General features: G+C 35.6%; 1 protein-coding gene across 1 annotated transcript in view; it reads left to right on the top strand.

The window, feature by feature from the left end:
* Positions 1–12,375, top strand: part of PJA2 (praja ring finger ubiquitin ligase 2) — a 71,326-nt gene that overhangs the window by 33,950 nt on the left and 25,001 nt on the right. Inside the window, exon 5 of the mRNA XM_003259815.4 lies at positions 8,123–8,308. Within this exon, the coding sequence (XP_003259863.1) occupies positions 8,123–8,308 (186 nt within the window). The remainder of the gene's footprint in view (positions 1–8,122; positions 8,309–12,375) is intronic.

Genomic DNA, 12,375 nt, shown 5'->3' with positions numbered 1-12,375 from the left:
TTTTGGGCAAAATAAATACTTCTCTTTGCTTGTTTTTTATAGTCAGTTATAATGTCTTATGGTGAAGTTGATGAAATTGTTACATTGTTTGCCAACCCGTAAAGATAATCTTCCTGGCTCCTTGATTTTAAATTGATTTTCTTTGTTTTGGGGGTGGTCAGTGGTAGAAGTGTATTCTTTTCCTTGAAGGACCCTGGACTTTTGATAGTTATAAGGTATTTTCTTAGATACTTGTAATTCTTATTCTTATTTTTAATTTTTTTCTTAAGTGATGTCAATATTCTGAACAATAATAGATTTTTTTTTTTTTTTTTTTACAAACACAATATATAGATGGGAAAAAACATTTAAAGTTAATAGAAACTTTGACCTTTTAAATTGCTGGTAATGTATTGACTACAGAGCCTGTGGTTAGAGTATGCCAAAATGATGGAACTACTTTAGGATCATTCTTTAAGACACACTGAAATGCTGAAAACACTTAAAAGTTTCTTGCTTTGTTTCGTTTTAAAGAATCGTAGAATAAATTCTAAAGGATAATGGTTCTGCCTAGGACTGTACTTATATTTTTATCCATAGCCTTAAGATATGTTTTAGGATCTCAAACTGTCTGTACAGTTTTCTGTACAGATTATTCTATTTCTGAACAGAAACTGTGTTTCTATGCTGCTGTTTCCTGTTCCTCTACCCTAATTCCCTGCAAAGGATTATAGTTGCCAGGGTGCCTTTTTAATATGGTGCCAGCTAAAGGTTGGAATTTAATAGCTGTACACTCCTATTTAGTTTCATTTTGCACTTGTTCATCTCCCTGATGTGTCATTGTCATCCTCCCTAGTTCTTGTATTAGTAGATTGGAGAAATGGTGATACTAGTCCTCTCAGGTTTTGGATGGAAAGTATAAGAGCTGCTGCTTAATTTGGGTCTGTGAACTTTGAGTTTTCTTTGTAAAGCTTAAAAAGTTGATATACTTGAAAAGTTTTTTTGCCATGCTTATAATAGCCAAAGTAGAACTCATCAAGAATATAACTAAAGTTCATTGTGGCATTTTAATTTTTTTTATTATTTATGTATTTATTTCGAGACAGAGTAAACTCTGTTGCCCAGGTTGGAGTGCAGTGGCGTGATCTCGGCTCACTGTAACCTCTGCCTCCTAGGTTCAAGCGATTCTTCTGCCTCAGCCTCCTGAGTAACTGGGACCACAGGCGTGCCATCACGCCCAGCTAATTTTTGTATTTTTAGTAGACATGAGGTTTCACCATGTTGGTCATGCTGGTCTTGAACCCTTGACCTCAAGTGATCCACCTGCCTCAGCCTCCCAGAGTGTTGAGATTACAGGCGTGAGCCACTGCACCTGGCCAGCATTTTTAGATATAGGAACTTTGGCTACTTTTAAAAAATGTGAATTATATATTCTTTTTAAGTAGAAAAGTATTTTAATGAATTCATGATTGCCTTTTTCCCTGAAAAATTCTAAATGATCACTTAATCACATCTGAAATGTTACACTCTGTGGGATAAACATTGCAGCCAGTAGCATTGCTCTGAGCTGTTTGACAGGAACTGAGCACCACCTTATTAAATTAGGACTCCAAGAGGAATTTTAATAGGTAGCATATAATTACCAGACTTAGAATTAGACCAAAGAGCTAAGGTTAGTACCCTCCTCTTTTGAAATATACCCTGAGAAGTTTAGTAACTGTTTGAGGACAAGATCTTGAGTTTAAAAAAAAACTTTCAGCAATACTAGCACATCTTAACCTTGGGCCTAATTGCTCTGAAGAGAGGCATGCCATCTACTGTCCGTTCCTTATAGCATTTGAGGTTTCTTGCAGAATTTTTGTGGCCTTAGGACTTAACTTTGCTTAAAATTAAAAAACCATACTTAAGATGAAATGTTGGGACAACTTACTTTGTTGATGTTGTTGGGAAATAAAATGATTGTTGGCCATTCAGTTGACTTCGATATGATATATTAAAGGATTTGTTGAAATCTTAAGGGCCAGACTTTGTTCCAGGTGCCCTGTTAATACAAATCATAATGGTCCCTGTTCCCACAAGGTTCACTAGCTTTATGAAGAAGACAAAATATACATATTTATTATTCTGAGGCTGAATTAAGCGCCTTTCCTGTTCTGTGTAGGTTACCTGAGAGCCACAAAGAAAGAGTTTCTCTGAGAACTTGGTACTACCCCCAACAAATAAAACATCTATATGCAGCCAAGGCACAGATCTTAAAGCATATGCGCTGACATTTTAGCAAACCTTTTTATCTTGTTTTCAAGTTCATAGAAGTTTGGAAGGAGCCCATTAGGTATAAATGTGTTTGTTCTGCAGATATGCTAGGGAGTTCATGGGATTACAATATCCTGATACTAAGGAAAAAGACCAGAAAGTGACACAAGGCAGGCACAATTCAAAAATCATAGCCATCTTAATGAAATTAAGCAGATTTATATATTTGGACATAATCCATTCGTATCACTATATTACATTACAGTTCAGTGTTAATAGTGGTAAAAAGTTCCAGAATGTTTAGATTATGTCAGATAACAAAATATTTAAAATTTCACTTTTTCCTAGGCTCCTGTAGTTGAGTTTCTTATGGCTGTGATAAATGCCAGGAGGAACAAACTAACAAGTACTTTGGGGAATTATGGAATGAGAGATTACTTTTGGTTGGTTTTATGTTTCCATAGCTTATTTCTGCCTAGGATTTGTACATAAATTTTGTCTATAATTTCATTCTGTATATGAGGTTTTTTTAATTCACAATTGAATGTGTAGAGTGTAACATTTGAGTAAATTATAGTTGTCTGCTTTTTAAATACAACTCAGGTGCTAAAAGGGGTCAGTACCAGTGAAGGATCATCAAAGTAGTACTTGATTTAGTTTTTACTATGAGAACTTTTAAATGTGTCACTCACCCGCTTTTAAAATCTAGAACAAATGGATCTTCACTATTCCATGATCATTTTTGTGTCCTATTTGTTCTGTTGCTTACTCCTTAAAAAGTGATTTTTAAATCTTTTCCCTTTTTGTTTTTCCTTCCATGTACTCCTGTCACTCCTAGTGGTTAGCTTCGTTTCTTATTTTCCTGTAGAAGTTAAAAATATGTAAATGTGAATTTTCTTATTTTCCTCTTCTCCATATTAGGGGATAGTAGTATTTATTTGTATTTTTAATTTCCTCTTCAATGAAGAGAGGTAGCCCCTCTTATTCTGTGCCTCTAGTTATTTCTGACACTTTATCTAATTGTCCTTACTCATAGGTTGCTTCCCTCTATCTCTCAACCTTGAGTTTTTCTCAATCTTGAAGAAAACCTTAACTTTTTCTTGCTCTGTTATTTGCCTGTTTGTGTTTTCTTTTCCACTGCTGAATTTTAAGAAAAAGTTTTCCATACCCACTGCCTCTATTCTGTCACTATCCACTCTTCTTACTGCCTTGAAATCCAATTCCTAATATTATTTCTGTATTCTTTTTTATTGAGAGAGTCTCGCTTTGTCACCTAGGATGGAGTGCAGTGGTGCTATCTCAGCTCACTGCAACCTGCACCTCCTGGGTTCAAGTGATTCTCCTGCCTCAGCCTCCTGAGTAGCTGGGACTACAGGTGTGCACCACCATGCCTGGCTAATTTTTTTTTCTTTCTTTCTTTTTTTTTTTTTTTTTTTGTTTTTTGAGACGGTGTGTTGCTCTAGTTGCCAAGGCTGGAGTGCAGTGGCACCATCTCGGCTCACTGCAACCTGCATCTCCCAGGTTCAAGCGATTCTCCTGCCTCAGCCTCCTGAGTAGCTGGGATTACAGGCATGAGCCACCACACCCAGCTAATTTTGTATTTTTAGTAGAGACCAGGTTTCTCCATGTTGCTTAGGCTGGTCTCAAACTCCCGACCTCAGGTGATCCACCCACCTTGGCCTCCCAAAGTGCTGGGATTACAGGCGTGAGCCACCGCACCCGGCCCTATATTCTTTAATGTCAGTGGTGACCTCCTAATTTCTACATCCATTTGTCTTTTCTCAGTACCCTTTTTCTTTGATTTCTCTGCACTATTATGAAAAATAATTGCAATGTTAAAGAAGCAGCTGTGTTGTGAGCTGCACTGAGTAAACAAGAAGTCTGGTTCATGAAATAATTGAAAAACAAAAGAAGCGATTTTATACAGGAAGGTCTTGAAAGAAATAGAGGCTGATATGTGCTTGGAAGTGGGGAAAAGGTGAAGTGATTGTAAAGATATTCCTGATGGCAAGAATGTCCACTTTGAGGACACTTTGAAACAGAGCATTCATGAGTCGGATGCAAGAAAGTACTGTGATCAGATAGCAGTAAATTATAAGTGTTATTCAAAGACATTTAACTTTTTATTCTATAGGTCACTATTTCCAAAGTGGGTAAAATATATTAAGTGGTACACAATGTTTTTAATTTAATTATTATGTATTCATGTTAATGGGAATTAAGAAAATAAAGGTAGCACATCAAATCCAGGACTTAATGGCTATTGCTTATCCTAACTAAATGTATTTGAGTTTAAAAAAATGTTAAAAAAAGATTTGCTAACAGTTATTGATGGCTCATTATTTATCAGGCATTGTTAAAATGTTTTATGTATATTAACTCACTTACCCTTTACATGAACCCAGTGAACTATTAAGTACTGTTGTTGTATTCACCTGATATGTGAGGCTAAAAAGGCATAGAGAGGTTTTCATAGCTAATAAGTGGTGGATTCAAATCCAGGCAAGCTGACCAGGACCTGTATTCTCAACTATCGTACCTTAAGACAGAGGGTTAATGTGCAACTGCAGCAAAAATTGTGAGAGTGATAGGCAAATGGCTTGTTTGTGAAACTAAAGCAGTAGCATTAGGAAAAAAGAGCTGTTGAAGGTTTTTTGGAGTAATACTATAAACATACTGTTTGATATGTAAATTGAAGTGATGATAGTATTCAGAATGCATTTTGAGGGAGTGGAATTAAATTTAGGAACACCAATTAATAATTGACTATACAGGTCTAATTTAGAGAAAAGCATTTGAACTAGGGTTTTACATTTTAGGAGAAAGGAGAAAAAGGAGCTAAACTATAAGAGCCATTGTGCAGAGAAAGAATGGAAAGTAAGAAAGGATTTGAATGTGGGGAGTTTGTGAAGAGTCAAAAAATAAGTGTTTCCAGAATGACAGCATGGTGATAGCATTAAAAGATAACATATCAAGAGAGGGATTCATCTGACAGGTGAATTTTATAATAGAATTTTTGTCAAGAAAGCTGAAAAATCTTAAAATGCTTAGAGGGTAGTTAGTGATTGTGAAAGCTTAGTGTGATGGTTGGGGCTGGCTGGGGATAGACATTTAAAAGTTGTCTCTTTACCATTGAGGGTTAGGTATCATGAGTAATAATGATATAGGCCTGGGGTCTGCAAACTTTTTCTTAAAGAAGCAGATGGTAAATATTTTAGGCTTTGGTGACTAAGGGGCAAAATTAAAGATAAGTATGTGAAAACATTTTTAGCTCACAAACCATTAAAAAACAGGCAGCAGAGTCAGGTTTGAACCCAAGCCTGTAGTAGTTTGCCAATCCATAACATAGGATTCTTGATTATTGATCATAGACATTCCTCTTGTATTGAAGTTTAGAGATATTCCATGAGTTATTTGATTAATATGGAAAAGTGAGGACTTTTTAATGTTATCTCTTTGGACAGGATCATATTCTGAGTGAAAATGTTTTCTTAAAAAATGAGCTTCTGTTTTATATATGTTAAGAATTGCCACAAATTTATATAGAAATCTTAACCTAATTGTTACAGACATTACAATAGCAGTTGGTAATTTAGCTTTGAATTTTAGAAGGTTCTTAGTCAAGGAAACTTAACTCAATAAGCCCCTTTAAAACTACTTTCTGTGTTGGATTTTAATACTTATATAAGTCTAGAAATTGTTTATATTAGATTATTCTTTGGGTCACAGAAAATTGTACAGAATACAAGGAACTTGGCTTAGACCCGGCTGAAAGAACACCTTTGAGTTGCTATGCCTAAGGTTTATAGCTTTCCTTCTCCAGGATGTTAGTGCCCTGCCATCCATTGTTTACTGGAAATTGGCAGTTGATTTTATATTTTTGCTTCTATTAAACTTCTCAGAGCTTAGATTAGTGCTACTGTTTGTTAATAGCATCTTGATCTTTTGAGTGCATCTGTTAATAAAGGAAATCACTAACTGCATATTAATGACATAATAATCATTAAAAAATGTATTTCCTACCAATTATCACTTCCTTTCAAAAATGTAAACTAAAATTGTTATTTTTGATTTTCCAAGTCTAGTGAACATAGAGAAATCTTTGAGGAGATTCTTAACCAGAATGGTTTATATGGTTGGAGGGGGCATTTAAGACTTATTTTCAACATTGATAGGCAATATTTTAGCCTTTGGTAGTATAAGGTGACTAATTCTTTAAAAACTAAGAGTAGTTAATTATAACCAAGTTGGCTAAAGTTAAATGTAGTCAAAAGTAATTTTCTGTGCTTCTTTTTTTTTTTTTTGAGAGGGAGTTTCACTCCTGTTGCCCAGGCTGGAGTGCGATGGCTCAATCTCTGCTCACTGCAACCTCCACCTCCCAAGTTCAAGCCGAACTCCTGCCTCAGCCTCCCGAGTAGCTGGGATTACAGGCGTGCAGCACCATGCCCAGCTAATTTTGTATTTTTAGTAGAGACGGGGTTTCTCTATGTTGGTCAGGCTGCTCTCGAACTCCCGACCTCAGGTGATCTGCCCACCTCAGCCTCCCAAAGTGCTGGGATTTATAGGTGTGAGCCACCATGCCTGGCCTGAACTGAAATTTATTTTGTATTCAGAGTCCTACCTAAGGACAGCAAAGTTTTGCCAGTACTGCTTTTTATGCATTTGAATGTCACTTTAAAAGTTCTTTGGGAAAAAGGAAGGAAAAAGACAGTTAACTTTTTATTACATGGTAATAGTAGGAATTTATTCATAGAAAATATGTCATTAGTTGTCCGTATATAATTTGAAAGTTGTTTTAGTCATGTTAGATATGCAGTAAGTCTACTTACATTTATTCCAGGTAGCATTTAAGATTACCAAATTGTATTTAAAAATTTATTTAGAAGGCCGGGCGCGGTGGCTCACGCTTGTAATCCCAGCACTTTGGGAGGCCGAGGCGGGTGGATCACGAGGTCAGGATATCGAGACCACGGTGAAACCCCGTCTCTGCTAAAAATACAAAAAAATTAGCCGGGCGTGGTGGCAGGCGCCTGTAGTCCCAGCTACTCGGAGAGGCTGAGGCAGGAGAATGGCGTGAACCCGGGAGGCGGAGCTTGCAGTGAGCCGAGATTGCGCCACCGCACTCCAGCCTGGGCGACAGAGCGAGACTCCGTCTCAAAAAAAAAAAAAAAAAAATTTATTTAGAAATATGTCTAAAATATGACAAGCCCCTATCTAGGTAACCATGGATGTAGTGAAAGAAAAAGTAAAGTGATATATTCCATAACTTGCCATATGCCATATTCTTTTCAAAGAGTCACACTCTGCTGCATGCATTTATTTGTTTAGTAGTCTGAAGATTGAATTAGCACCTGACAAAGCATATGTGGCATCAACACTCCACTCCATACTATGATGTCTGGTGTATTAGTTCATCCTTGCATTGCTATAAAGAAACACCTGAGACTGGGTAATTTATAAAGAAAAGAGGTTTAATTGGCTCATAGTTCAGCAGGCTGTACAGGAAGCATAGTGGCTTCTGCTTCTTGGGGGTGCCTCAGGAAGCTTCCAATCATGGTGGAAGGCAGAGCGGGAACAAGGCTTCTCACTTGGCAGGAGCAGATGTAAGAAAGAGTGAGGGGGGAGGTGCCACACACTTTTAAACAACCAGATCTGGTGAAAACTCAATATCACAAGAACAGTACCAAGGGGATAATGCTAAACTCTTCATGAAGGATCCACCCCCATGATGCAGTCACCTCCCACCAGACCCCATCTCCAACATTTTGGATTACAGTTCAACATGAGATTTGGTGGGGACACAGATCCAAACCATATCATCTAGTTAACACCCCAAATGATAAAAATAACTGAACACATTATAACAGTTTATTTCTCTTCTGATTTGCAGTTCTGAATGCAGTGATGGGGAATGGTCTGCTTCTTTGCCTCATCGATTTTCTGGTACAGAAAAAGATCAATCCTCAAGTGATGAAAGCTGGGAGACTCTGCCAGGAAAAGATGAGAATGAACCTGAGCTACAGAGTGATAGCAGTGGCCCTGAAGAAGAAAACCAAGAATTATCTCTTCAGGAAGGGTATGTTCAACAGTGAGATTTATTTTTCTGTATATTGTACAAGAGTGGTATATATTACATTCAAATATTGGATATGCCATTAATTGTATTTATAAGCCTTATGTAGAACCAATAGGCCCCCCTGATTTTTTCATTAAGCTTTTGGTATTTTAAAAAGAACAATTAAGTTGAAAATACTGAAAATTTCAGTATCCTCTATTGAGATACAATATATGTCTCCACTTTGCTTTATTAAGAAGAGTTGGGCACCTAAAATGTCATTTTGGTTAAGTTAGGAATGGGTGAATTAGCACTGTCATTGCTCAAGGGAGAAAGGACAGCCTCAAGAGGGAAATCAGCGATTCGTTCACAGAAATGGAGACAGTCAGTTGCAAAAGGTAGTGTTCATATTCTTGTCTAATTGCATTGAATGAGATCTCCAAAATATCAGTGATTGATGATAAACATTTTTGTTCTTTCCTCATTTTAATGGGAAAGCTCTAGTACTGTAAGGGTTGTCAAACATACCATGAAGGGCTAGATAATAAATAATAAATATTTATGGCTTTGTGTCCAGTCTTTGTTGCAGCTACTCACCTCTACTGTTGCAGTATAAAAGTAGCCATAGACAAGATGTAAATGAATGGGTATAGGTGTCTTCCAACCTTGTACTATTTTATGGGTTTCTAGCAAGAATGTTTGTTGAATTTTATTAAAGTCTTTTCAGCATCAATGGAAATGATCATGATGATTTTTTACTTTTGCCCTGATCATGAGGAATTATTCTATAATTAGATTTGCTAATATTCAACTTCCCTTGCTCCTTGAAATAAACCAAATCTGATCACAGTCATGGTTTATTGTTATTTTAATGGGCTGCTGGATTCTAATATTTTACATGGGATTTTTATATTGAGATTCCTAGATGCAAATTGTCTTTTAGTTTTTTCAATATCAGTTTGGTACTTGCTTTGCTAAAAGAATGTGTATGCTTTTTCTTTTTCTGTCCTTTGCATCTGTTGCTTAAATAGCTTATTTATTCCTTTAAAGTTTGTTAGTATTCCCTTGTGAAACCATCTAGGCCTCTTGTTTTATTGTAGGAGAGTATCTTTTTGATAATTTAATTTTTTTCTATGATAATTGATTCTAATTCTTAGTCTCTCATGGGAACTATTTTGGTAAATTATGTTTTTTTTTAGGAAAAGAACTTTTTCAGTCTAGACTAATGTTAAAACTTGTACTTCTCAAAGCATATACATTTTCAGCTTGAGATTAATCCTATAAGAAAATCTAGGAATAAAATATATAGAAAAATCTATAAAGAAAGAAATTCACAAACATAATTGGTTTTGACAGTGGTAGGTTGAGGTGGCATTTTTTTCCTCTTCATGAGATATATATATATCATAAATTTATATCATAAATATATATATATCATAAATATATATATATTTTGAGACGGAGTCTTGCTCTCTGTCGCCCAGGCTGGAGTGCAGTGGTATGATCTCGGCTCACTGCAACGTCCGTCTCCCAGGTTCAAGTGATTCTCCTGCCTCAGCCTCCTGAGTAGCTGGGACTACAGGTACCCACCACCATGCCTGGCTAATTTTTGTATATTGAATAGAGACGGGGTTTCACCATGTTGGCCAGGCTGGTCTTGAACTCCTGATCTCAGGTGATCTGCCTGCCTTGGCCTCCCAAAGTGCTGGGATTACAGGCGTGAGCCAGCCTGCCTGGCCTGATGATTTTATGTTTGATTGCCTTTAATCACTGTTAGTTTAGTTTGCTAAGTATAAATTATTCATATGTCATTTGTGTTAGTAATTATTCACTCAGCAAATATTTATTGAGCATTTACTTTGTGCCGGGCATTGTGTTGGATATTGGAGTTACATCAGTAAGCAAAACAAGTAACATTCCTTCATGAAGCTTACATTATAGTAGGAAAGGCAGATGATAACCAAGATACAAACCCAGTACATTACACATGTGATGATTACTGTGAAGGGAATAAAACAGTAACGTGAAAGAAGGTAAATGATGAAGATATTAATTAAAGTGGTCAGGGATGACGTCTCTTTGGAATTGTCTTTTGAGCTGAGTTCTTAAAGATGAGAATTAGGGTTCAGAAAGAACTTTCTAGGCAAAAGAAAAAGGAAGAGCAGAGATATTGAATGTTGGTAATTTAAGAAGCCCAGTTTTTCAAAAATTAGTCTTTTACATTACTGTAGTGCCAAATTACGGTTTTACTCACACATTTTTCATCCTTAGACTTGCTCTTAGAGCTAGCAGCCTTGTTTTGATGAATCCGTGATTACGTATTTATTTTCTGTAACCTAGATTTTATTTTCTAACAGTGATTCAGACTATTTATTTAGTAAGGTAGTTTTTGTATTATCATGATGTGTGTAGATCCACAAGTCTCTTTCCAATTAATATATTTTGCATTCAGAATGATGTATTTCATTCAGAATGATGTAGTACACCAAATGTCAATTGCATAATTATGACAACCTAATGAAGTCTAGCCCGAAAAAACTTCTAATATCTGGGATGGAACAGAAAGAAGAATAAAAAATGGGAATAAATTAGTACATTTTCAAAAGCTTGAGTTGTCTAGATAGACACCAATAGAGCTTTGACCAAAGGGAGAAAATAACCTCTACTTTGGTTGAAATTAAGAAAACCTTGAAGGTTTCAAAATTTGTTAAGCATCTGCTAAACATCTGTTAGTTTTAGCTGTCTTTAGGCTAAATATACAAACAACTGTGTGACTCCTTAGTAATCAGTCACATGACTCATGAAACTAAAAAAATTCTTTTCACTATTGTACTTTGCATAATTAAAGGGATGGTTTCTGAAATACAAGTAAGAGTGAATACAGGTTTAATGACACAAGTTTGAGTGCTTTGGAAATATTTAATGAATTGCTAACAGTTTATTGCTTGGGTAGCTAGTTCTGGTTGAACTTCTCTTGATAAACAGATGAAATTACAGTTGTTTTAAAAATAAGGATTCGTACACAATAAAAAGTGAATTTAGACAGTATGGAAAGACCAATTAAAAAGCATTATAACCAGCTTCCTTTTTGAACTTCTAAAGATCTTCCATACACATAAAACCATATTATGTGTACACATTTCATTTTTTTCTGCAACTGGTAGCACATTGTGTAGACATGTGTACACCTTGCTTTCGTTATTTGTTTTTATAGATCTGTTTTTTAGATTGTTCCATATTCATAAGGATTTCCTTTATTCATTTTAAATCTGCATAGTTCTACCTTGTTTTGCTTAAAGTCACAGTTTCTAAGAAGCTGGTACAAAGTTAAGTGAGAACTTACTGTATAATACTACATGAGTATACCAGTTTCATTTGGTGGACAGTTTTGGCTATTGTAAGTAATGCTGAAAAAAAAAACACATTGTACATACTTGTTTAGGAGAAATAACTGGAAGCCAAACCACTAGGTCAGTGAGTATGCATAAACCTAATCTATAGCTATTGCCAGGTTTCTCTACAAAGAACTTAAATTAGTCACTTTCTTACCAACATTGTATGAATTGCCTTTCTTCAAAGCTTCACCAACACAGAGGGTATTATCAGAATTTTTTATTTTTCCTAGTAGTTGAAATATATTTCAGTTGTTTTAATTTGCATTTTGCTTATTATAAATGAGGCAGAGCATCTCTTTATATATTTAAGGGCTATTTGAATTTCCTTTTCTGCCAACTAATTATATCCTTTGCCTCCTTTCTGTTGATATATATTGATTTTTTCTTACAGTTTGTTTTTACATTTTAAGCTTCTATTTATTAAGGAAAAGCCCTTTGTCTCTCTTGTATTATAGTTCACTTTTCTCAGTTTGAGTTTGGTGTCCAAATTTTTGGTGTTTTGACTTTTCCATGAGTGTTTTCTTTAATGTGAGTGTTGTAGAATTTATCAGTCTGTTTGTGACTTCAGGGTTTTATATCATGCTTAGAATGACACTGAAATTTTTATAAAATTTTCTCATGACTCTTCTGGTACTCATTAAGTGAAGGTGGGGGTGCATATACACATGTACTTCAAAAAAGTATAGCTAAAGT

Source organism: Nomascus leucogenys, chromosome 2 (assembly GCF_006542625.1).
Source record: "Nomascus leucogenys isolate Asia chromosome 2, Asia_NLE_v1, whole genome shotgun sequence".
Classification (NCBI taxonomy): domain Eukaryota; kingdom Metazoa; phylum Chordata; class Mammalia; order Primates; family Hylobatidae; genus Nomascus; species Nomascus leucogenys.
This window is presented reverse-complemented; position numbering and strand designations above follow the sequence as displayed.